General features: G+C 40.7%; 1 protein-coding gene and 1 long non-coding RNA gene across 7 annotated transcripts in view; one reads left to right on the top strand and one right to left on the bottom strand.

Moving 5' to 3' along the window:
- The window catches only part of SH3KBP1 (SH3 domain containing kinase binding protein 1), a 255788-nt gene that overhangs the window by 124368 nt on the left and 104088 nt on the right, over positions 1 to 27332 (bottom strand). For all 6 annotated transcript variants that reach the window (XM_083850240.1, XM_083850241.1, XM_083850242.1 and 3 more), the window contains one exon: positions 20946 to 21069. In XM_083850240.1, the coding sequence (XP_083706366.1) occupies positions 20946 to 21069 (124 nt within the window). The remainder of the gene's footprint in view (positions 1 to 20945; positions 21070 to 27332) is intronic.
- The window catches only part of LOC310904980, a 30242-nt gene continuing 23985 nt past the window's right edge, over positions 21076 to 27332 (top strand). The window contains exon 1 of the long non-coding RNA XR_014588707.1: positions 21076 to 26201. This is a non-coding gene — a long non-coding RNA (uncharacterized lncRNA). The remainder of the gene's footprint in view (positions 26202 to 27332) is intronic.

The raw sequence follows: 27332 nt of genomic DNA, 5'->3' as shown, positions 1-27332 counted from the left end.
CATTTTTGAACACTCTTGTATTATGTGCAGAACCTGACTACTTTACGTACAAACAACCACTGAAATCTCTCTTTAAAAAAAAATAAAAATCACCATTTTGGGTTACTCTTTGATGCTGCTGGAGATGAGGAACAGAAGGCACACGCAGCTGCCACAAGCAGCCCGTGGAGCACTGAGGAATCACAACTTGCCTGCCCAGCAGGCTGCCCCTGAGCACAGCCCCTCCGTCCTGCCTCGCACGGACACCTGTCCCCGCAGCACAGCTGCAGCTTCAGTGAACTTCCTCTTCCAGGCTAATGCCCGGATTTGTCCTCAGGGCTCAAATTATTTTGTATGTTATGAACAGCAGTAGCACGTTTGCTTACAGAGCTACAGCATATCCTGATACAGTTCTCTGCAAATATTAAATCACCTAGTAACAGCAGTCCAAATGCTTTCACAAAATGCAGCACCTGGGAACTAATAAGAGCCCTGTCTGTATTATAAAGCATGTGCTGCTTATGTTATTGAAAGCCAGACACTAAGAACATTCAGTAATACAGGAAGCTTTATTTAAGCATACAATATCAATATCTAAACTGAAAAAATAATTTTAAAAAAGGCAAATCTAAGACTCCATATCTCAGACTGAATTTTAAATCAAGCACCACACAATAGCTACTTCATATCTATCTCCTGCAAGGAAAGATTAATATAAATATATGTAAAGCTTTGCATAATTATCTATCTTTTGCCTTTGAAGGTAGCTGCTGAAGTATGCAGCTGATATATTACTTCAGAGGCAAATAAGTTATGCTATTTATTTACAGAAGTATCCTTGTAAGTAACTTATGACTTAAATCAGTCTTTTTTTTTATTAAATTCATTTCCTTCTCTGCTCTTAGATCATTTATTTTATGTTCCTATTTTGCACTATTCACAGGTGTTCAATACCTCAAAACCCGCTAAGAGAGCTGAACCCTGCACTCTGTTAAGACAAAGAATAAGAGAGTATTTATACATGGGAAGAGTGCAATTAGGTGGGATGCTGAATTGGTAGCAAAAGGCAGAAGCAAACACAAGACACTTCATCGCCTTCTCCAACAGATCAAGTTTAACCCAAAGCTGGGATGACGACAAATCTGATGATCATTTGGCCTTCATTATGGAACTGATGTATAGTCATGCAAAACAATTTGCAAGGGATACGTATGCATGTAAAAGACCTCTGCACTCCATATAGGTCAGTGAACAAAGTCAAATTTGTATGTGGAAATACAGGAAAACAGAACTAAAGAACCTCTCTAAAGGAAGACCACCTTTTGCAGTACAGACCACATCACGCAGTGGCAATATGCTTGCGTCCAGAAAAATCCAGAGGGACTTTGTAAATATGGTCCCTTCTTTTACAGTACAAAGTACTGGCAGCTGCTGCACAACTGTCAGTCCTTCATTTTTCACTTCAGTGCTTTCACTCAGCACAGAGATCCACATGAATGATAAAATATTCACCAAAGTATCTAGCCTTTTTCTTAAAGTGGGAGTTCAAAAATACTCCCTTTCTGAGTCAGAATAATTACTTCATATCTGATTTTGTTCCCAATATTTTAAATGCAGCATGTAGAAACCTAGAAAGAATATACTGCAGTGTTGGGATTGGGTTGCAAAGTTTTACTGTAACAAGTCTCAGATTCCGGGGTCCTTTGGCACCTTCAGAACAGACCTGGGTGGTTTGAGCAAGAGATCCTTGAAGAGATGAGCATATTAGGGCAATATGCTCTCACCAAACTGAAGATACCAACTGTTCTGAAATAACTTGGAATAAATTCATGTAGTTAAAAAAGAAAAGTGGCCTTTGAATTTTTGTTCCCACCGATGATGAAAAAGATCTGAGAAAGCACTATACTGGATGTATAGCACAACAGACAATGTCTTTGCATTTCCCCATGCCCAGCTGACCTGCCTGTAGCCAAAGGCCATTGAACAAGAGCAGATTACAATCCAAACACAGAAGAACTGCTTCTCCTTATTAAAAGCAAGCAAACAAAGTTTGCTTACAAAGTCATTCATTGACAGTAAGAGCTTTTCTAGATTTTGAGATCCAGCAACTGATAAAAAACGAAGAAATGAAACAAAATATTTAGAATATTGGAATATTGCTTTGCCTATCCATTGTCCTGCTTTATTTTCTTGTGAATTCATAATCTCCAAGACATCTGTTATCTCATGCTGGCAAAGAAAAGAATCTCAAGAAGAAAGCAAGCAAATGAATCATTTATCATCTGCCCTCTCTCCTCCTGACTGCTTCTCTGCTGATTTCAAAAGATAAGGGAACAGTTTATTTATAAAAGGTACCATTAATATCTTCTAATTTTGAATGTATTAACTGATCGTTTTCTTCTACTCATACCACCTGCCCAAATTCCAGGACTGTATTTATCTCTTCTTAGTTACTTTCTGCATATTCAGATTTCTCATTGGTTTAGGTTTTGGTCTACATAAGTATATCCTTCGTTTTAAAAGACTACTGTATGAGGAAAGTTAGAAGTAACACAGTGTGTGTTAACGCAGAGCTCACTGATGCCATGATCTTCTGAAGAGATTTGTCAAGACAGGCAACTGAAAATGAAATTGCTCCATTGCTGTCCAGTGTGGGAACTATGTGTGTTAAAAGAAAAATGGGCAAGGTTCCAAAAGCTTCTCTGTTTAAAGCTGACAGTTTACAATGCTATGCACTACTGGGCCCCGCTGACCACACGATGGTTACCTGAGCCATCTATGCTAGAGTTACTGTTCTAACAGGGCAGCACTAGTAGGAAAGACAGGCACACCTCAGCAGGTCTTTGTCCTGCACCTTTCCAGTCTTTCAGCATCTGCTATAGCCAACATTTACTAATGTTTACTTTTTTAGCTGTGCTCTCACTCCATCCACAATGCATTCCCCTCAGCCTTTCCTGATACCTTTCCATCCTTCTCATATTTATCTTTTTCTTCCATGTACGGTGACACTTTCTAGAGTGCTCCCCTCCAAAAAGTCTTTGCAAATACAGAATAGTAAGTCTGCATTTTAAGAAACTAGCCTGAAGCATGGTGTGGCTTCACTTCTGCAATAACTCAGAACTTGTGCCTTGAGCATTCAAAACTACAAGTTCCTGTCTGCGCAGCGTGTTGTTATTTGTCCAGAAACTAGAAAAGTAGAAAAGTAGTAGCCCCCATCTCTGGGGCTGCCTTCCAACTCCAGCTATGCTACAACTATATTTTAAAGTCACTCTTTAATCCCCCCATCCCACGTGATTCTGTACTATTTCTCTGTTATTAATCTTCCTTGTCTACAGCTAGACTCCTAAAATCCAACCAAGCTGCTCTGAGGCACTCTCCTTCCTGTGAGTCAGCCTCTGACAGGAGATGCTGAGAGCAAAGTAATTATTGCAACTAGGTGGGAGCTGTCAGCAAACCCACAGAAACTGGATTTCATGTATTTGATGCCTTCCCTTGTTTACAAACCTCATGTTAGTATAACCCATCCTCCAGCTCACCAGGCTGAAATGAACTCCCTTAGGATCTTATTTGCAGTAAATGCCACTTGGGATCAGACAGCAAATATGAGAGCTGCCAACTATGAGGACTGGCATTTCCAGTCCTGGAGACAGCCCCTCTTCAGCACTCTTCATCCCTATCTTGCTGGCTAGCTGGCAAGACTTCTTCTGTTTAGGTAACTGAAACACATGGGAAAATGGATTTGTCATTGTTATACCCAAATCCTCCAGAGCTGCTGTTTATTTACATTCTTAACCTCAAAGAGAAATCAAGAAGATAAACTTCAGCATTTTTGCTCCTCTTTGTACTTTGACAAAGTTGGCATAAGATGAGTCAAAGAGGAATGGCTACATGTGCGTAGAAGTACGTGAAACGCTTATGTATATCTGCATTTTACTAAATCATTTAAGCTTAGTGTATGGAACAGGGCAGCCAGAAACCTTGAGAAGCTGTTTCATAAGCAGCAGAATTAACTAAGCTTAGAGACCCGTGGATTTGCACCCAGTGTCTTATAGTCACCTCAGCCTCCAGCACCACCCTTGCCCCAGCTTCCACTCACATCCTATACACTGGACTGCTGCAGAGCTACGCGGCTACCGCCTGCCTGCCCAGCACACCCATGCCACTTGGCCACTGGCTGCTGCCTCTACATATGCAGGCTTTCACTCAGTTAAGATAATTAGATGTTATACTCCTCTATTCAGCTTTCACCTTAAAAGAACTATGGTGTTGCTAAAAATGCCCTTGAGACCTCTACTCTTCTGTCAAATCTAGCCAGTAAACTCCAGCAGGCTCCAAACAGCCAAGGGAAGGAGGGCAATGCTTTCAAACGACATTTGTTCTATTAGCAAATTGGACTAAAACTCACAGTAGCAAAGGCTTCTAGAAAAGTCCCAGCTTTATGGTAAGTTTCCTATAGGACCTGGAAAATTAAGTTTTCATGAAGATATATGGCATATATGAGGAATCTGTTTATGAGAAATGTCTTTTTCTCTCCAAAGACACTGCTAAATTTTTGTTGCAAAACCAGTTCCAACTACCACACTACATTTTGTGCTGTAAGAACTCAACAGGAAGAGAATTGAAGGAAACAAAATCCTCATAACATTCTGCACTGTGTGCGAATCAACTGCCTGTTTTCCTTGAATTTATTTAAAAAATTTCTCCAGAGCAGTAGTAGTTTCCCTAAATTGGGTCCAATACTTAAACTGAAAAGCTTAGGTGGAAATCTAATGTAATCTCTAATACCTTACATAATGAGACAGCTACTAATGAGCTGCCTCCTCTACAGGGGGGACTGCAAAGGACACAAAAAGCATCCACTCTCACATTAAATACCCTTCGGTCCCAAAGATGCTGTAAATTTTCCAAACACACTTCAAATGACCACTTGAGCACAGTGCCACTCTTGCAAATCAAGCAATGAATTTTAAAACACAAATGGTGAGGCTCACCCAGAGCAGAGCAAAGGCAGATACTTCAAACAAACCTAAGCGCTACTGTTTAAACACTTTGCCTCCTTCCAGACATGGTCAGTTCACACTTGTATCCCCTGTCCAATGGCACAGAACTTCCTAAAAGCTGATTGCAGAACCTGTGATTGCTGTATTTCGTGTCTTTATGTTAAAAGGCTGTCTGCCTTTTGATTTCCATAAATCTATTTCCTATGTGTGGCACAGTAACTTCCCATATAAAATTCAGAATAGTAACTGATTAAGAAAATAAGCAGTCTGTCTCTTACTCAAGAGATCTACTGGCAACCATATTTCTAATGATTTTAACTTACCTTGTATTTTCTTTTTTTTTTTCAGTGGGTTTTTAATTATACACTGAAGCATTTTTATTCAGAAATAACACAGTCTTACTTCACCATACCAAATGCCAGCTTCTAAGCTGCACAGCCACCAGCTGCAGCGAGCTCTCTGCACGGAACTCCCCATCAAAAGCCTGTCACCTTGCTTGTTGCAAGTCTCCCTCATTCAGTAGCTAACACAGATTTCCCTCCTCCATACATCTGGGCATGCCATGAAGAGTTGTGTGACTCTTCACCCTACCACCCTTCAGCTCTGCCTCTAGGGCCATGACCAGTTCTGCTCCTGACAACGTGCTGTGAGTGGCAACAACTTCGTGTCAGTTCTGATCGGTGTGAGGAGAAAACTCCTTGTCAATTTAACTAATTCCTGAAATCCAGTTGCACAGCTCTCCTAAATCCATTCAAGAATGCACCTGCATCCAAGACTTCCTACTGAACCTGCCATCAAACCCTTACCTTTTTTTTTTCCCCACTGCAGCATTCACACAAACTACTTCTATTCTAGCATCTCAGCACAGGGCTACCTCTGCAAACTTTCACCTGGACACTGCCTAAGGCTCCTCACTGTCACGTCAATCAACATGCTGGAGCTGTCCGTGTGGAAACAAACAATTTCTTTTAGTCTACTGGCCTTCTCTTTGTTTGGGTTCTGTTTTCCTTAAACTGCTTCTTCCTCTTGGCAATGTTATATATCAGCTCCTGAAACAAAGCTACCTGAATACACCAGGGAATTTCACCTGACTGGCACTCTTCCTTCACGGGTACAAAATATTTTCTGTTTCAGAAACGAATGTTTTCCAATCTCTCTGCTTGACCAGACTTTTGATCCCAGGCAAGGCAGACAGGTTGGTTTCATACCTTGCCTTCTTGGCAGCCCTTTTGATGGCATCTGTACACCTGGCACTACGTGGCTGCTCACCTTCTCCTTCTGAGTCGTACGCAGTCTTCAAAGACAACTCTTGTGTCAGCTGTTAGGATGATGCATTAACATGCACGTAAATATCTTCTAGATTTAACAGACCCAGTAGTTTGAGTTTCGTTATATAAATGGAAACAGAATTATTTAAATAATTAGAATTTTCAATGAGACTGTTTATCTACTTGTTGTAATTACTGTAAACTACAGAAATGAGGAAAAAATATCTGTTTTTTCTGCTATTCAGTTTATGTTGTGCATTTGAAAGCACTCTATTAGCTTTCCTATTTCTCTGACACTACCAATTTCAATTTTTTTTTAGTGGGATTTTCATAAAATGGCATAGGAGAATATCAATTTGAATAGAAACAAAAACGTAACTGGAGAACCAGTCAATGAGGAACACATGAATAGAAACTCCTTCACCTTAAAACCAAGAAAAAAAAGTCTGTCTAGGTTTAAAGTCTGCAATGTCTCTACATCTTTTCTAGTTTTGCTGGGATAAACACTATCTTTTCCTAAAAATAGCTGTCAAGTTCCTCTTGTCTTTTCCATTACACTCACTACACAAATTAGAAGTTACTTCCTCAAAGTTAAATGTTGTGAATAAATAGGCCTCTGTCTCATGTCAGCTGCATCTGTAATGAAATCCATTTCCAAAAATGTTCTGCAGCCACAAGAAGCAGAGGGGCAGGGGAGAAGGGGTCTATACACAACTGCGATGCTGGGTTTCTGGGGCACTGACCAAGCCCTGTACCTCCCCAGTGAAAGACAAAGGGGAAAGCAACAAACCATTCGAACTGAAAAGACGGCATCTGTTTTCTTTAGGAGCTGATTTAACCAAGGACCATGAACCATGTCTGAGACAGTTTGACAGACCATCACCATCTCACAGCACTTTTAGAACAACTTCAGCTGCAAGCAAAGAAAAGGCAGCGCTGCTGCTCGCTCTGCTTCTTCCAGCTCCTGCAACGCTCCTCTCCTTCCTGAAGGATTTGGGCAGCAGTGCGGAGAGCTGGGCAGAGAACTGACCTCGCCATTAAAAACAACCTCTGCACTTTTCCTTCTAGTTTAATGTTAGCACTGATCATTCTCCTAATCCAGCCCATCATGCAGCAGCCAAATGTCTGCACCAGAGCATGGAAAGAATAAAATAAGAGGAAAGATGGCTTCTTTTTTCTTTTTTTTATTTTTTTGGTGGCAGTGCTGGCTTAACATGGTTCTGAAAGCACAGCCTTGGGCTCACTTTTCAATGTTTAATACTTTTGTTTTCCCCTATAGCTGCCAGGCATGTGAGCAAAGCTGGTTTTCCTTAGGTCACTGGAGCTTTTTCATTTAAATCATTTCCTGGACGCTTCCTGACCGCTCCTGAATTCCCAGAAGTAACAATGACCCACGTAATTTAGGATAACGCTATGCTGAGTCAGTAGTCTAGCAAAGTATTCCTAGGCCTGACAAAATATCAAGTAGTTGCACAAACGAAGTAATAATGGCTGACGCTGCATTTTACAGCTCATCCAGAGCTAGATACCAGCCTACAGATCAGGGACATCTGAAATCTGTCACAAGTCTGCACAAGGTAGTGCTAAATGAAGCAGGGAAATAAAAAAATACAGCATTTAAATTTATTTAAAACAAATGGTGCTAATGACTGAAGCTTCTCTGAGGGTATTTTTATTCGTTATTTTACCACTAAAAGATCCCCGGGGAGAGAAGATGACAGCCAACAGGAAAATGCACGACCCAGAGAAAAAATAAAAACTGCTTAAAAGTATATGATGGCTTAGGTTCAAGCTGCTGGACAGCTGGGACCCTACCGCACCCTGACGGATCACCCAACGCAGCGTTACCCTTGTCTTCTCTCATGGCACGCTGCTCGAGACATCCAAGCAATGAATACGGTGCCAGGCTGAGCGCTGGAGCTGGACAAAGCTGAGGAAACCTAGTCCCTAGAGAAAAGAGTGTCAGAAACAGATTCTGGAGCAGGCAAGGATTGCTGGGGAGAGCAGATTTATCCCAGGCTGCCACGGGCGGCCTGGGGCCTTGCGGTGCCCGTACTCTCTGGAACGGCCTGTGGACCTCGGCGGCAAACGTATGAAGATGCATCCCACAGCAGATGTTGTAGTAAACAGCGACAAGCATGAAGTGCTTCACTGGGCTACGCAGCCCACGCAGAGGACCACGGTAATGGCACCACGCTGACGCTGACTTCAGTATTGTTCCAAGCTAACGCAGATACTGCAGGGAGCTGCTTCTCGCCAGGAACACCTCTGCCTAGCCTCTGTTTCAGTTTCTAAATAAAGTAGGTGCTGAAGTTAGGAAATAATGGCTCTTGCTGTGTGACAGCTAATAATAATCTCCCATATCGCAATCTTGTGCTTAGGGCCAAGAAGCAACAACCAGCCACTTGCCAACATTTCCACGTTTCACCCCTTCGTTGAGCACAGCCACCCTACCAAGGAGCTTAGAAAATAACCATCGTCAGCAATACACACTGAATTTTTAAAGAGGATGATACTGCAATTAACACCACGCAAGAAACAGGCTCAAGCACATACTTACAATTGAAAAGGAAATGCAGAAAAACATAGAATAGGAACTACTGCAAATGACTGGTGCATCTTAATGGCGACATAGCATTAGAAAGGAGTGAGACAATCGTAAAAAAAAATAAGGTAAACAGTAGGATACGTCACAATGCACCACAAACAGCAGCACAACTTCCCATGCTGTGAGCATCTTGATAATGCTGGAGTAGACTGTGTGGGAAAAAATTCTGAAATAAGATGAAAGATTCATGAAATCTTCAATGAATAAAATTTAGGAAGTATCATGCCGGTAGAAACAGGAAATATATCTCTGCATGCATAGTATCTTGTAACTCAAGTCACTGCACCTACATTATATAGGAATCTGAAAACTGAAAGCCTACATAGCTAATAATGCCATCCTACTCAGAATAATCCAAGCCATGCATTATCAACACTGCCTGATATCCGTTTTTCATATCTAGTTACGGCAAGGCAAATTTCCCTAAGTTTGGGGGCTTTTAAGCAGATGAATCAAAGTACTTTACACTGCGTATGAAAAATAATTAACATTAACGGAGTGAAAAGTTCATTCTAGGCACATCACTTTATCAGAAGGATGTTTTTAAAACCTGTATCAATTCCTGGAAATAAAATGTTTCACAGAACCTATGACAGATCATAAATCAGCACAATGTGCCTTAAGGATCATCCAGGCCCCCGCCAAAGGGCAGCACGCTGTGGGTGGGCAAGAGGTGGGGAGGGGACATCGCTGGTACAGCTGGCCCCAGCTGACCACTGGGGTATCGCACACCTTGTGGTGATCAACAGTGAAAGCTGGGGAAGGGGAAGGAGAATGGGGCCTCTCTTTAGGGAAGCATTGGTCTTCCCAAGCAACCACTATGTGTACTGAGGCCCTGCTTCCCAAGACGTGGCTGAACATCGCTTGCTGTTGGGAAGTAAAGAATGTTTGTTTTCTCCTTTTGCTTCTGTGTGCCCTTTGTTTTTGCTTTTGTTTGTTTGTTTTAAACTGCTCCCTATCTCTCAAGCCATGACCTTTTTTGTTTTTTCTGTATTTTCTCCGCCTGTCCTTCTGAGAAGGGGGAGTGAGATAGCGGCATGGTAGAGCCGAGCTGCCCATAGGTTGTTAAATCACCAGACACATTCAGAGTTAAATCCCTGCAAAGATATATACACACACTCCCAACCAAAACCCAGGCCCGCAGTTGGTTCACAGAGGTCCCACAGAGCAATTCTAAGCAGAACAGCGTTCAGCTCATTTAAAGCATCGAGACAGTGCCAACCCTTCCTAACAGCAGCTATGGGGCCTTTTTGCTGGGCACATTCTCATCATTGTCTTCAAAAGTTTATCCCTATTTGGGCTTATAAATGTCATTCCATCTGCAGGGGAAGCTCTTGAATCATGATTGTAGTTTTCTTCTGGTCTAAGTATGCAGAAGTCAAAAAGTTTCCTGCACCAAAGTGATGTAACAGCAGCAAAGCAAGTCACGCTATCCCAGTGCAGAGAGAACAGGTATGGAGATATTTTTAAAATATACAGTCAGAGAAAAAAGTACAAAGAAATATATTTACATTAAGCTTTCACATACATCCAAAAATCATCTGTACAGCGGGATGCTTCCTGGGTTAAGAACAAGGTCTCAGACCATTCATTTATACAAATTTTTTATGTCTTCGGTTTGTATCTACAAGTTACTTGGCAGTACAATTTGAAGGAGAGCCAAGGGAGCCGTTGACAGGCACTGCCTTTCACCTAGAACCCCAGAAATCATTCAAAGGTTTAGCTCCTGTGACAAACATGAAGAGACCTCCATTTCCTCATTAAGCTTGTTAGTGCTGCATCTTACCTTGACACGACTGGCTCTTACCACTACCTACAGGCACCTACAGACGGGGGAAGGAAGATGCCACCAGCCACACATCCCTGGTTCCAGCACAGCATCCTCTGTCCCCATAAAAGCAACAGAGCACCACCCCAGCTGTGATGCAAGCAGGCAAAGGTAAAACTGTACTGAGCTACAGACCTGACTGTCAGCATGAGAGCAAACTTAGGTGGGCATATTTAACTCAGCAGTTACAAAGTCATCAAGACTAACGCCAGGAAAGACAAGCGTTCTTGACTCAGCTTAAAGCACCCAAGCAAAGTTCAAGGCTCATGGAAAAGTTATTAGCTTGTACAGTAAAAGTACGCTCTCTTGACCCCAAATTGTCATTCCAGATAGGGTTGTGTTTTATATTCCTTGACAGCATCCCTGCATTGCTCCTTTTTTTCATCTTCTTTAGCACAGAATAGGAAGTCTGACTCTCTTCTATCACAGCAGCCAGCCAGGAGGCGCAGATCCTCCTGGCTGGTCACTGGGGAACGTACAGTGACCCCCAGTGACTCACCCCAAGGCTCAGCTTCATGTGAGCCACCCTGCTCGTCTGCTGCCATTTCTCAATCACAGAAAGTCACGCAAGGAGATGGGGGAGAAAGTTCAGCCTGTACTTTTCCAAATCAAGTTAGCCGTGCTGTTCTTGCGAATCCCACCACACCTAGACGAAAGATTAAAGGAGATGGACACGGACTGCTGGAGTCCAGGGGCAGCAGGTCACGGACAGAGCTCAAAGGCAGCCGGGCCCTGCTAGGCCGAGGAACTTATCCCACAACAGTGATATGGAGGGAACTGCTGGCAGCAGGGAGACACTTCTCTCCAGAAACTTGTGAAAAAATAAACAGCTTCTTTTGTGATGGGAAAGCCTAGTTTTAAGACAACAGGAAGCTTCAGACTTCTTGTTGCTTCTGGTGTTACTGTAACAAGAAAGGCTCTGGTATTTAGTACTATTTTATTGATTTTGGCTTGTGTTAAAGGAGATTTCGTGAGAACTGCTAACAGCAAAACATTCTGCGCCTGAATTTGATAACATCTGCTCTTGACTAGTACCTTTTGGACAACTATCACATTCTGCGATGAAAGTGAACTACCAAATTCTGGTACAACTGTTAGAAAATTTATGTGATTTCCATACTTCAGAAACGTAAAACATACTGCAAAGCTTTTAGATAGGAAAAAAAAATCTCTAATTGATTAAATAAAAATTCGTGTTTACTAAAGAGAAGATGAAACTAATAGCAAATGCATGGAATTGTTGAGTCTTCCTTCTAGTGCAGTACTTCTGAGATACTTGCATAACCTACTTGTAAAAAGAATATCAAAAAGGTTTTGAGGTCCTCTGTTTTTCAGTCAGTGAATCAGAAGTTTATTCTTACCTTTTAGGACAAAGGTCCCACATAGTTTGCCTGGCCAAAAAGATATCTGCCATTCATATTTCTTAAAAACGTACAGTCACTGGACCTGTGATCTGACAGAAAGAGCCTGAGAGGAAGTCAGTATAGATAGAAACAACCTTGAAAGGAGGTTTAATTCTCTAGAAGTCATTTAGTTTCTCTGTCCCAGACTCACCTCATTAAATTTCAAGCATCTTAAATCAATGGTCAAGTCACTTCCTCTGCCATCAACCCAGAAAAACGAATGTCTCCAGACTGGCCATTCAGATCCTCAGTTATATGTATTATGATAAATAACTAGAGAAACCTAGTAAGTCCATGAGACAATGCAAGAGGAGACATTTTTTCCAGGACAGGTAATTCCCTGCTGATTGTTTAACATTTTGGTGAAGATTGTATCATACAGCAAATATAACAGTGTGTATACTAAAACATATTTTACCCATACTCCAGAAATCGCTTTTCCTGCAATCTTCCACAGACACTGAAATGGAGTCTTCCTGACTATGCTCATGTACACAGAAAAGTCTGGTTTTTACTGTCCTAGGATCCACTCAGCCAACTCACTGTCTTCTCAGCTTCTACTCATGTATATTTTGAAGGACACCTCAGAAAAAATCCTGTTATTAGTCTGAACTCCTACGCTACAGACTTGATTATCCTCCTTCAGATCTACCACACTTTTAAATAAATTTCTTCATCCCCAGCTACCTGAATCTCTCTCCTGCAATCCCATCTCATTCCCCAGAGTTCACTTTCCCTACTTTTCTCTCTCTATTCAACCCCTTTCAGAGGAAAGCTGCAGAACTACTCGAAGACTTCTCTCATGCTTGTAGTTCACAGTTCCTTCTCACAGCTCATGTCAATGGCACAAACTTAAGGGTGGGTTATGCAGCTTACGGCACTTCCATACAGGCAAGCTATACCATGTTCTCCTCATAGTCAAAGGACAATTACTTTCAGGATATGACTCCTTTGACTCGATTTTGGATGAGATCAGAGCCTATTTTTCTCTGTTGGCAATACATAGTGAGCCTAATGGGAGGAGCTCAGACAGACGTCTACGTTGTTCCTGTATATACTTCCCAGAGGAATCCCTACCCTTTAGTAGTTGCTTTCTTCTCCTTAATTCTTTCAGCTGTCCTTGTGGTGACTTCACCTGTTCCCTTTCAATGCCTTCCTCAAGAATTCACTTATCTCTGTTTTCCCACTGATACAAATATGCCTGAGATCTACCTTTAACAAAAATACAACAAACCTAACTCATGTCCTCATTTGTCTCCATAACCACCTCCCTGTTTCAGTAAGCTGTCATCCGTAAGCTGCTCAGAATGCAGATCCCCGATTCCTTTCCTATGACTCCATCCCCCAAATCTCTTAGACTCTCTATGAAAAGGTTTTCTTCTGCTTCTTCATTGTGCTCGATGTCAGCACCTATCAGTGCCTGTTGAATTTTGAAGTCAACATCATCATGGTTTTCTCCATATCAGTCTCCTAATTGCCAAATACAGACCCACATTTAAATCTGTCATTAAAACAAGTGTACTCTATCTGAAAAAAAAAAAAAACCACAAACAAATAAAAACAGTTAGACTGCCACCAATCACTCAATTAATGCATTTTCCCTTTTTTCTAGTCATGTGTTACCTTGTTTCATATATATATATGTGTGTGGTTTATTGTTTTATATATATATAAAACACATACACACACACATATATATTGTAAACTCTTTGATACAGTGGCTGTATTTTAGTTTGGTGTTTTTACAGCATAGTCCATAAATGAGATTCCCAGAGCTAACCAGATGACGCACAAGAAGACTGCCATCTAGGCAAAGAAAAACCGCCCAGAGAAAAAGTGTTATCTTGGAATTACAACTCAATCCAAGAGGGATTTCTACAACTGACTTTCACAGGCTACTCCTGCACAGAGTCTCATGATACTCAGTAAGGTCCCACGCCAGTGCTTGGATACGACTATGCAAAATTGCAGAGCCTACGTCAGGGTTCAGCATTTGTTCATTGTGCAGAATACCAGGAAGGAGCAATTGAAAAGAAAGAGTAAACACTTAGGAAAAAATAAGATGGGGGGCACTCCACATTAAATGACAAGAAAGGATATGATCTCACTGGAATAAGCGATTGAAATCTGGATAGATAATGAGACTTTAAGTGAAACCAGGGTGGCAAATGACCATAACAAAGAAAAAAAAAGTTTACATTTTAAATATATTAAGTCAGTACTTAAATAGGAGTTGGAAACAAGATCTGCTTGAAAAGCACAAGCAAGCACCCGTTCCACTGTTGCCAAGAAGACAGCATTGAGATCTTTCTTCCAGACAAAACAAAACAAAACAAACAAACAAAAAACCCAAGTCAACGGTCAACAGACTAATCTCAAATTTATAACAGTGGTAACGCCTATTCCTGTATTGCAGAATAAGCCTATTTTAGGCAGATTTTCAGTATAGTTACAATTACAAAAGAAATCCCAAAAGAACTAAACTCGTTTTGCGGCTTAGGACAGACAATGCACTCATTTTAAATTGCACTGTTTTACAATTTCCCATGCTATATCAACATATTTATATAAAAGGATATTGAATCCAAAGGCATGGCCCCATAGTGCAAGGAACGATGCTCACACGTTAGACAACTACCCTCAACAGAATACATCTTATTCATCAGCTCCGAAATTAGCTATATTCCCCTCACCTTCATTATTGGGGATTATTTAGATTAGAAGAAAAGAATGATCAAACTAAAATGCTAGAGAGCTTCATCACTTTTCCATGCATCATCTACAGGTTGCTCTCCATTTTGGAGAGTCGAAAGAGAACAAGTAAAGATTCTTCCTCCAGCATGGGATGGAGCTATTTTCACAGACCTCCACAACAAATGCATTAATCTGCTGCAGATCATACACAAACCTCACCTCACATGTGAACAAAGTCTCTTTCTGGTCACCACCCACATCCCAACACAGACTCGTGTCTTTTCCTGCCTCTCTGAACTGAAAGCCTGGCCTTTCTATGAAGTGCTGCTTACCCAAGACTAAAGAACATCTAAGCATTTATTTTCAAGAAGCAGTAGTTTTAAAGGTAACGTGTATTATCTGGGAGACTACTTACAGATATATAGATATGGTATTTAAAAGCAAAGAATAAATATTTTGCTGAATTCGAGTTTCCTGTACGATTAATTTTTATGCCTCATTTTGGGTTTGTGTCATATGTTGTATGCATGTTTTAACCTTAATAGGCTGAGAAGTATGTTCTTGTGCATAGTTGTGTAAACTGTACACTGATTATACACCAATTAGCTGATCTTAAAAACTAAAAGGATTTTTTTTTTCATGCTTGTTATTTCTGTGAAGTTGGCAGTGTTTTCAAGGGAACACCAAAGCCTGTCTGTGAAGAAGGCCTACACATATAAACAGCAGAAAGATAATCCAACCAAAAGACAGATTAATGCCTTCTAGCTTCCTGTGTTTGAAAGGAAAACCAAAGCTGAGCATACTAAGGGTCAGACACTTCATCAAGCACATGACTGGCACATGAAAAAGGCAGTTGTTTGCACTAGGTTAAGTGATAAACGATTTTCTGAAAGAAATTTTGAGGTTTTCTTTTCTGTTGAAAAAGGTAACCAGATTCATAGCTTACATAGCATACATCACTTTAAAAATAGAAAACTCAAGAATCAACACACTGATGCTGGGTTTCTATCAGCTTGTCTTTTTCATAAATGGAGTATCCCTTTGTATCCCTATTGAACCAAATGATGAAGCATTTTTCTTGTAAAATGCTTTTCCCATTTCTCAAATTTACAAAAACAGACTTAAAGGCAGTTTTGCATACAACAGGCAGTTATTTATTCGTAACATAAACCTACTATACTGACAAAGATACTTTCACCAAATTCCCCCTTTAAGGATAGGATGGAAGTTCTCTTTATTATTTAAATGTAGGGTGGAAGGTAACATAAATAATTCTCAAGAGAACTAGAAAAAACATTTCCTTGCTTTCAGTGCTTGGCTCCGATTAAGAATATGTAACACATGATGAGCTGTTCCAGATTTTCTGGCTTGAATAACCTCAGTGCTGACTGCATTTACAGTTTATATAAAACAAATACATCTGGCAAGGCAAAATATCTTTTCCTTAAATATTTTTACTTGTATAACAATTGTTGTTAGTTTACTTGCAAAACACAGCCTATCAACTCCAGTACTGCAATTTGAACTATGTATAGGCCAAATACATTATACCCAGATATAGAAAATAATTCAGTGAATGAATAAGGAATACCCCAAAATTGGAACAAAACTTCCACAAAGTAAGCCATAGCCGTTGAACACTTAAGCTCGTTACATGCAGGTTTCATTGATGTACCTTTATAGCTGATTGAAGATCGTACTGAATTTATACAGATCTGAAATAGTTGCACAACTTTGGATCTGTTTTTAGATTTTGAAAGTTGGAAAAGATGGAATTCCACCATGTTGGAAAAAGCATTAAAAGAAAAAAAAAAGAAGAGATGTCTTCCAGTGTTTTTTCTGTTCCAAGACCTGACTAATTTTCTTATGATATTTAGTAACAGTAACAATAGCAATAATTTTGCTTTTTTTTTTTTTAAACCAATCTGAAAATGCTCTAAGGAAAATAAAAGGCCTTCCTAACCTGTTATTAACAGGGTACAACAATGCCAATTCTAACTAAAGCCAAGGAGATATATATATATATATTAAATTCAGTTTTACAGAAGATTAAGAACAACAGTTCTATATGCCAAGCAAAAATTCTGGGGTTGTGAAAAGATACACGAAAAGACCCACACCTAGCCAGGAAAGGATTTTCTTGGCATATGAACTGTAGGAAGAAGCATAAGAATGGTCTCTCCCAGGTTCTGGCATAGCATAAGCAAGACAACCACAGCTCACATTCATGAAATTTCAGACAAGTCATTCAGTGCCTCGGCCTTTTTCCTTAGACAGGGATTGATGGAGCAGCACCTGAAGCACCCACCAAAACTGCCTAGGGCTGGTGCAGCCCTGGGAATTGTCAGGGAATGCACAAGGATGACTTAATGTTTCCCTAACCCCATCTCTACACTTGAGCAAATTGTTCTTTTCTGAGCCTTTCAGCAGTAGAGCATGAAAACACTGGAACACTATATTAAAATGCTCTGTTTTCCAGATTTTAATTATCACCACCCCCACGCATGATCACAACAGATCTCAGCATAACCCAGGCAGGTATAACCCAGGTTTTGTCAATAGGTAGCCTGAGAAAGAGATAGCTGAAATACCTGGAAGTTTTGAGTAATTTTTGATATGCCACTGCAATTAATCAGAAAAACTCTGTGCATCTGAAAAAAAAATCAATACACATTAATAACTGAAAAATTCATGTGTGGCAATTTGGCCAACAGAACAATTTAATGGAAGTTACAGAGGAACTCTGGCAGATCACAGAATCATAGAATATCCCGAGTTGGAAGGGACCCATAAGGATCATCGAGTCCAACTCCTGGCACCGCACAGGTCTACCCAAAAGTTCAGACCATGTGACTAAGTGCACAGCCCAATCGCTTCTTAAATTCAGACAGGCTTGGTGCAGTGACTACTTCACTGGGGAGCCTGTTCCAGTGTGCGACCACCCTCTCGGTGAAGAACCTCTTCCTGAAGTCCAGCCTAAGATCTAAGATCTTTTCTAAGATCTAAGATCTTTTCTAAGAAAATAAAACCATTATTTCTTAGGTGTAGCCCTAACTTCTAGATCATACTTACAAGCCTGTAAAGAGATGAAATCCCTAAAAAATATTAACTCTTACAGATATATCAAGGCCAAGCATAGCACCATTTCCTAAATTTTGTTCACCACAGCAGTCATTTTTACTGTATATTTCTGTTAGGTCACTAGTACATGCAGTCAGCAAGAAACATTAAAGGATTAGAAATGTTCTGTTTTTACTTTTCTCAGTGAAAAGCAAGCAAAATCAAATCCTGGTCAATCTTCTCCTGGTCTTTATAACAAAAACCTGCGTAACTGATGGACAGTAATCTACAACTAAAAATACCACAACCGATCGATGCCCTCAGCGTGTAGTGGAAGTACTAACATGGGTAGGCTACTACTGGTGGCATTAAGCCAACTTTAAATTATCCCTAGATTACATCTGTGACCCACAAAAGCAATCACCACTACTTGTTTGATGACACAAGCCTTCACAAGAAGCATTTCGATTTTTCACTGAATTTATTACAGGAGTCCCTAATTGCAACATAGTGCTTAGAAATAATTAACTTGAAGAAACAAGATAACAAAGTTGGATTCATAACAACTTTTTTATTCAGAAATTCATTCTTTTCATCTTACCTTCTTAGATGTTTCTTACAAATAATTCATCTATTTTCCTTGAATACCACTGCTGGACACTTGTCAATATTCCTCAAGGAAAAACTCTCTACAAGCCAACAGCCCAAGAGGCCAAGATTCTTCTGCTCAAAATGTCACTGCCTGCTAAAGTGCTGCCACTTATTTGAGGCCAACCAAGTTAAGTAGCAAAACTACGCAAAGTAACACCACAGCCATAGAAAAGCACTTACCATCAACTTGGTAGTAGAAACATCAAAACTTCACACCTACATCACTGGACCTGCTCTGAGGTTCCAAGCAGCAAAATTACATTGCCCAAGCAAATAAATCAGATTGACTATTTTCACTGCCGAACAGTGGCTACAGATCTTTAGATACATCCCTCTCCTCTTCCCTTCCTAACAAGAAGAAGGAAGAAAGTACTCTTTTTCAGGTCAGGTCACACTCTATGATCAGCAAACAGATTGAGATAGGGTTGTTTAAAAATCGCAGCACAAGGACACTTGAAGAAAAGAATCCCCGTGGCATTTAAGATTCCCTCTGCAGCTAAATATTGCAACTCCTTCTACATGGAGGGAGTTATTTGCCACACAGCTCTTAGAAGACTCCTTATTATTGAATGCAACAGTAGCTACTTGCTTAGCTGTTGTCACTTGAGCAAGGAGACTTTGGCACCATGCTCAAACTGACCACAGAAAACTAAGGGAAACCTCTCTTGGCCTCGTTATTCTCTGTGCATCCTTAGCTCTGTACATCCATAGCTGTGCTGCTAGAGGAGAGTATAGCATACTGCAACTGCTTGCTCTGCAGCAATGGAAATAGCCATGGAGAAGCAGACAAAATAAATTTATCAACCCTGACACTATGTAGAGGTAGCCATGAAAAGCGCAATCCCCATTAATGAAATTCAAAACAGTAACATTCTAATATGAGATCTCCTGATTTCCACACCTAACCCCTTCCTCAAGGTACAGATCTTGATACCAGTCTTTGCTGATTCTCCTTTCAATAAATATGAAGTTTGTCTTCTCCAGCTACAAGGACAAAAAGAGAACTTTCTTTATCTTCTGAATCTTTCACAGCTTCTGAGTTAAAGGGAAGAAAGAGGAGGAGAAAGCCTCAGCTCTTCGTATTGTATTTGGAGTGTTATCCCCTTGTGACTGAACCGAATCTCTGCATCTGCCACAGCTATTAGCCTTCTCCAAATAGCAGCTGAAGCAATATGGAACAGACTTAGTCCCCAGATAATTTCACAACTACTCATATGGTTCTGTATAGCAGCCATGAAAAAAAAAAATAATTCTTGGTAATTTAACTCTGCTGTTGCTTGAAAAACCTATGACCCAAAGCAGAAATGTTGGACGTGTCTCCAGATTCAAGGATGACACTACAAACACAAAAGACAAGGCTTTCTGAGATTTATTTCCAATTTTTAAAAAATTTTATTTTTTAAGAGGACATTACTCCTAGCAAAAGAGGTGGAGTTTACTCCCCCTCGCATTTTAAAGGAAGTCATACATTTTACAGAAATTATTAAATCTTCCTCAATTGCAGTTGCAAACCATAGGTCTAAGACCTCAAGCCAAACTGCCATCCCAAATACAATACTCAATCATAATACGTAGGGAAAAATTTCCATATGCATAGCCCTAACAGTCCAGAAGACACGCTGAAATGGAAATTACATTACAGCAATGATTAATGACAGTGGATTATTCTGTATAAGACAGCAAGTAAGAAACTGTCTGGTGCGTTCTCTGGGAAAAATAAAGGCCATCTACTGCACACAGACAGTCCTTCTCCCACAAACAAACTGGAGCATAAACATAACCTAAAGAAAAATCCAGCTATTGCCAACCTTTTGTTTTGTTCAGACATTCCTGAGAGTGGGATTGGAAGCTAGGGAAGGAGACAGAAGATCTGGAGCCTTTCCTTTAAGCAACTCAAAACCTTACACAGGCATATGCTAAGAGAGATTCCTTACATAGGGTTCACCTTGGGAATCAAGCCAGACATAGAGAGCACACACTGCAATCTGAAACAGAAGACAGTGATAGACACTTCCCAGGAAAATAATGCATTAAGCTTTACATTTTCCACCTTTTTTTTAAAAAAAATTTTCTCTGTCAGTAACCAGTCTCTATCCCAGATACAACGTGAATACATGAATGTGGACTGACATCACCGTGCAAAAAGCTCCATATATGCAAGCTGTCATTTCATTACTTTTAGTAATCTGTTCATACAGCTTTCCTTAATTAAACATATCTAGGAAGGATTTCTGTAAGAAGAAAGGGATGTCTGTGCAAATTAATGTGGAAATACCAGACATGATATATGCATCTGTATGCCAGTCTAAGAGGAGAATGAGAAATTTGTAATATTCTTGCCGTGCCTTTAAAGTTAAATAAACTATAGCTTTAGTTCTAGAAACAAGGAAGGGTTACACTTTGTTCTTTTAAAGGTCTGAATGTAATCTGCATTTAAGCTTCCATATACTTTACCTTTTTTGTTGGTTCTAATAATTGTCTCAGACAACAGTAAAGGGCTTCCATTGGAAACTTCATTTATAGGCTTCTCTGGTGGTTTGTTGGCAATATTTTCCTTCTTCATATCCTTCTTTATTTCCTGCATAAGAAAAGGCAAGTGGAGAGGGAGAAGAAAAAGAAGAAACAGTAAAAAAAAAAAAAAAAAAAAAGTGTTACAGAATATTCTAAATCTCAAGCCCCCATGATTTCTTAAAACTTCTATATATAAACCCCGATTATTCTAATGCTACCCCAAACTTGTATACAAGGTGAAATGCCACAAAATGAAAGCCATTTTCAGTGACTCTTCCAACCAATACTATTTTTTTTTCTTTTTAAAAGGTGTTAATCTCTTATTTCTGCATGAAAATTGTAGGGCAGCTTTGCAAACTTCTTTGGTAAAGATTACCAAAGCTAACTAGTGAAAAAAAAAATTCAGGTTATCCATCCGTTAGCTGTTCATTTGACACACAGGGCAGCACCTGGTTCAGTCTTCCTGCTACTAAGGCTGCCTCCTCTCTGTCAAGAAGCTCACAGAAACAACCACCATAGCAGGAAGAAAAATATTAAATAGGAAAATATGACAAATGTTACCATAATTGGCAGAAACATATAGAGCTGCTGTCAGAGCCGTTGCTAACACTAACACATTTTGCAACTGAATACCTTTTAAGGTGATCGCCTCCTTTGGCAGCAGACAGAGAAAATACATGGTGGAGTGAAGTTTCATGAAAGTAAACCAACAGGCAGGGAACTGACGCACTAAAGAGGCAAAGCCATTTGCCTATAACCATCTACCAAGAATTAAAGGTAAGATTTGGCTCCAAGCTTTGCCCTAGGTCTGAACCACCTGGGCAGGGAGGGACCTCTGGAGGCCCATGCTCCAAGCAGGGAAGGCCTCCTCTGGGGTCAGACCAGGCTGCTCAAGGCTTTGCCCAGTTGGGTCTTGAAAACCTCCAAGGACAGAGACTGCACAACCGCATGAGCAACTGTTTAACTGCTCAACTGCCCTGATTGTGAAAAAAAAACGGTCCTTATACCCAGCCTGAACCTTTCTGTCCAGTTCCTGTCTGCTCTCTCCTGCCTTTCCCCACATGCCTGGCTCTGTTTCCCGGATAACCTGCAGTATGTAGTAGAAGGTCCCCCCAAGGCCGTTTCTTCTCCAGGCTGAACAAGCCCATCTCCCTCACCATCAGGCCTCAACAGGCCATGCGCTCCAGCTCCCACAGCCGAAGATCTTGCTCCAGTTTGTCAATACCTTTCTGGTACTGACAGACTCAAAAGCATCTGCTGTACTCTGGATGTAGACTAACAAGTGCCAAGTAAAGGGAGATTATCACTTCCCTCAAGCTGCAGACTGCATGCCTGTTACACAGCCCACAACACTGTTTTTAATGTGTTTGATGCCAGGGCACATGAGTGGCTCGTGTCCGCTTGCTGCCCACCACCCACAGACCCTTTTCAGCAGAGCAGCTCCCAAACCCATCAGGCCCCAGCCTGTATCTCGGTCAGAGATTTCTCTTTTCCCAGGGGCAGGAACTGGCATTTGTCCTTGCTGGGTTTCATAAAGTTCCTGCCTGGGTCCCTCTAAACAGCAGCCCTGCCTCTGAGCCTGTCAGCTGGGCCCTCCCCACTTGGTGTCACCTGCGATTCTGATGAGATCCTCTACACTGAGCGGGCACTGGGGACAGGTGATGGCTTTGGAAGACTCTTCCCCTAGTAAAAAAGAAAGCTTCTACCTCGAGAGCTCTCTCAGCTCTCACGCATTTGCTGCCCTCTTCTACATCACAGTGCAGTAGCAATAGCAACCTCTCCCATCCCACCAGCACATGGCACTGGAGCATACACAGGAAACACTGTAGATCTCATTTAGGTTTCCAGCATATCAGCCACGAGCACTGTAAACCATATCAAGCAAATTTCTACTTGAAGTTATTTGAGAACAGCATCAAGCAAAACAAGAATTTCCAAGTCATTACCTATAGGGTTCCTTCTAAACCTTAATTTCATAACTTTTTTTAGCCTTTCAAATCAACAGTACAATTGGTAATTCAAAGTTGAACTACTATTTACACAACATTAGCACATTCTTCTGTATCTGCACAAAGCATTCACTATGTATCACTATTCCATTAGCAGAGACAAGAATTTTATAAACTGCTGCCCGCCCAAGTAGCAATGAATTTTTCACCTAATGCCATCACACAGGTAGAATAGCATCTAAAACCCAACTCATCACAACAACTATCATAACTGAAATACAAACGCGAATGTGTGTGCGTGACAGGTGAATGCACCCCTGTGACAGATACCGCTGTTGTTAGACAAAATATCGCACACAGTTCTTGTTTAAAAGTGAGCCACACGATAACTTAAGAACTCCACATACATTTAGTAGAAAACTAAATCACTTTCTGAAAAGTGGTCTAGACTAACATACATTATCCCAATAGTTTTTTTCCACAACCTTAAAAATTAAAATATAAAATAAGTAAGCCCACCCCAATCTTGTCACATTGAAGCTTTAAATCTATTTTGCAGCTAGGTGACAAAGTCACAGTGTATTAAAACATAATCTACAGTTTAAATAGAATTTGAGAGTCAAAGAGCACTCTTTCTTGTGAACAGGACCACAAGTACACTTCCTACAGAAGACCCCATGTTGCCAGAATTTGCTTCCTGTGTGTCATTAGTGTGATATTTTCCATTCTCTGTCCGCATGATGTTAAAACCTCAACTCACAAATTTTGAAACAACAGTATGATCTTTTTTATTTTGGAAATCCTATTTGCCACTTCAAAAGTGACTGAGAAAACTGTCTGCTGTAAGCGAAAGCAGTGCTGCATGCTGAAATCTGCGGATGAATGACCCTGGTGCCTTCGCTGCTGCTGACAGATTTTGAGGAAGCAATATTTTGCTCCTGAAAAAAAACAATAAACAGGAATACAACAAGACAACTCCCAAACACTGGTATTTGGCTGAAGGGTGGGAAGGCCTACACTTCCTTTCTCATCCGGTATTCATGGAAAAAAAGATAGATGTAGATGCAGAGTGTACACTAAGTCAAAACTCATACCGAAGATACAGCAATCTTGCAGCCACCCAAATCCTCTAAGGATCACATTTTTTTCTACCTTTCTGGTAATAGTTTAGGCTAGCTTTCCTCAGTGTTTCCTTTGGTGCTCATGAGAAAGGTTTTTATTTTTCATAGCTAGTGCCCACAATAACGTGACACCTGATCAACCCCAGCAGCATGAAATTACAGATCCGGGAGGGAATTTAAAGGACAAGTGGAAAATTCTCTAAATAATGAAACAGAAATCAAGCAAAAAACATGGAAGCTTTACTAAGCTAAAACCTTACCAGAAACATACTCATATTTAGAAATACGGGAAGCCTTTATCTAAGAAGCCCTTATCTAAACCCTTATCAAAGAAACTCAGCCCACATGCTGCAACAGAAAATTTATGCCAGCTTTAAGCCACTTGTCCACTTTTTTAGTTCCTGGGTTTAGTCTATGCCACAAGACCTAAAAACACTCAACAAAACCAAATAAAGCCCACACACCTTAAGCAGCCTCGTTGCTGTAACCCACAGCAAACATTACTGCCAGTATTACATCCTCTCCTTAACCCTATCTCTGGTATGTTCTTTCTGCCTCAGTGCTGTCTTCTCATCTACACTGCTCATCCTTGAAGAACTTAGGATTTTGGGACTTTTTTTTCAGCTATGGCCCAAACAGAGCCAGGACACTGGCCCTGCCCATGACGATCCATGGCATTTCTTTGTTAGTGTGCCTCCTTGTCCACATCGCTCTGCCCTCTCCCACGCAGTGCCTGGGCATGGCTCAGCAAATAAGACAGCAAATAAGCTGCAAATAAGCAAATAAGGCAGCCCCATGCATGAGGCGAGACTGCAGGGAAGCGCAGGACAGAGGATTTTGCCATACAAGTTGAGCTATGCCTCTTATCCTCAGGACAAAGAGAAAGGCCCTAGTGCTGTTACATTCAGAAGGGTTATCATAGCCATTGATACCTATCCCCACTCTTACTTGCTGTAAAAAAGCTGTAAAAATGAGGTTATTACTCTAAAATGTTATAAAGTGTTACCAAAACCTGTATTTCTGCTTGACAAATGGAGCAAAAAGAAACATGATTACTTTGCATATTTGATAAATGATGCAAGTATAGAAGCCCTAAAAGTTTGATGTTCCGTCAGTAATAATTATTGAGATCTCTTTACATTAGCCACTCATTCTAGATTAAAACGCATGGAACAGAAGCCTACCATGGAGGAAAGCATGGACAAATGAGCTTCCAAAAACATATGTATCAAAGGTGGCTTATAGGATCTTTCCCCAATATATGACATCTCTGATTCTGGTTTCACATTAGAGTTTGCACATATTATTTATTTTAAAGAAGAAATCCCATGTGCAAGGAGAAGTAGAAACCAATCTTCCACCTAGGACAGGTGGGAGTTAGGAACCTCCCTGTCTGCCACGGGTGGTTCAAGAACAGCCAAATTTACAATGCTAACACAAGATGTACAGGAACTAATAACCCAGCTGTGAGTTCAGGGATTGCTGTTTCTTGAAGAAGGAGCTTGTGTATGCAAAGAGAGAAGCAGGATAGGAAAGGATCTTTACTATGTTATATATTGCTCTAACATACTGGAAAAAATCAACCTAGGATTAGCTGTCTGCCCAACAAGGACTTCAGTGTACCTCAGTACCTCACAGGTACAGACTGGGACCTGAGCGGCTGGGAAACAGCTTCTCTCCCTCTTCTCTTCCTCTCCTCTTCTCAGCTCTAGTCCTAGCTCTGTTCTATTCTGTTCTGACTGGGATTCTTGCGCTTGTTTCTGGTGGCGTTTTGACTACAGCAAATACAGTCACACCCTGATTAGCTACAACCGCCACTCGCTATGGGCCAATCTGTTCTTGAGTAGGGCAAGGGAGACTGGACAGATCTTGCAAGACATCCACTGCATCTCCTCCAAGCCACAGAGCATGAGCACCCTCGCTAGGAATCCCTGTGGTGACACCAGTCGGACCAGACTCGGAGACCTAGACAGCCCTCTCCAGAACTAAGTTCACAAGGCAAATGTCCCCGGAGAGCCCCACACAGAGGACAGAGCCTCAGAAGGAGGGGACTCAGAGGGATCCTGAGTGCTCCTCACCCCACCGCAAACATCTCACCCACTTCTCAGCTACTGAGATGTTTCTGCAAGGTGAGCAGCTGTCTCGCACAGCCTGCCTGGTAAGCAGGTATGCTCTCACAGGGCTAACAGCTTCAAAAGTATCTCTAAACCTCATCTTTGGTACTTTTTTATGCTTGATTTTGGGGTAGTGCCTGGTATAACCTTCATAGGACAAAATGCTACGTTTTTTCCTAGCCCGTGCAAAGATAATTGTAGGTTATTAGCAGATCATTTTCAAGGGACTATGCCTTGGGAACCCCTGAAGTAAGTGACCTCACATTTCAACCACTAAATCTAAACCAGATCCTCCGATGCCACAAACTTTAACTCAGTCTCCTCCTCCTGTGTATGCAGGTTTCAAAATGATTCCAATATGATAAGCAGTTCTTTCGGGGAAGAGGGCATCCTTGACCTGAGAAGTTCTGAAAAGAAAGCCACTGTGTACTTAAAAAATAAACATCAAACCTGACTTGATGAACTTTCAAAGTTCATTGATGAAATTTCAAAGATATTCTGAGAAAATAAACATATTCTAGAGCACCCTGAAGGTCCTCACACTTTGTACACCCTTTTAATATCTAGAAATTTTCATGATTATTTTACTATGATTATTTTAACTAGGCTTCAACCATACTGCATAGATGCCAATGGCCAAAAAGCGAAAAGATGCAAACTTTTTTTTTTTAAGCAAACTGGTGTTGGATCTTCCCTAGTCCTATCCCACATCATTGTAAGGCATGGAAATTCTTTAAGATTTTTTTTTCTCAGTAAGCTTGTGAGCTACATAACATTAACTATTAAACAACAAACTATATAGTGTGATGAAACTCCACCATATAGCAAATTACAATATGTTGAAATGTAGCTGTATTCTGTTTAATGGCTATTTCAACCTAGAAAAGCTAGTCATTAAGAACTTTCATCTTTTTCTAAGTCTTTTCAAAAACCGTTATTCACTGACATTACAGTCTTCATGCCTCGTCAAGCTGGGGAGAGAAAAAAAAAAAAGAGGGGCTAAGGGTTTACAAAGAGAAAAGTCCTTGACCCATCTGCCATTTTTAGACTTGTTTGTAAGATTTAGCTTTGGTTTCAGAATTTCATCATTCGTTAGCTCTCAAGGAAAAAGTCTAATTTATTGGTGTGCCTGCATGTTGAAGTTCC

The sequence above is a fragment of the Anser anser genome (genome assembly GCF_964211835.1).
Source record: "Anser anser genome assembly, chromosome: 1".
Taxonomy (NCBI): domain Eukaryota; kingdom Metazoa; phylum Chordata; class Aves; order Anseriformes; family Anatidae; genus Anser; species Anser anser.
This window is presented reverse-complemented; position numbering and strand designations above follow the sequence as displayed.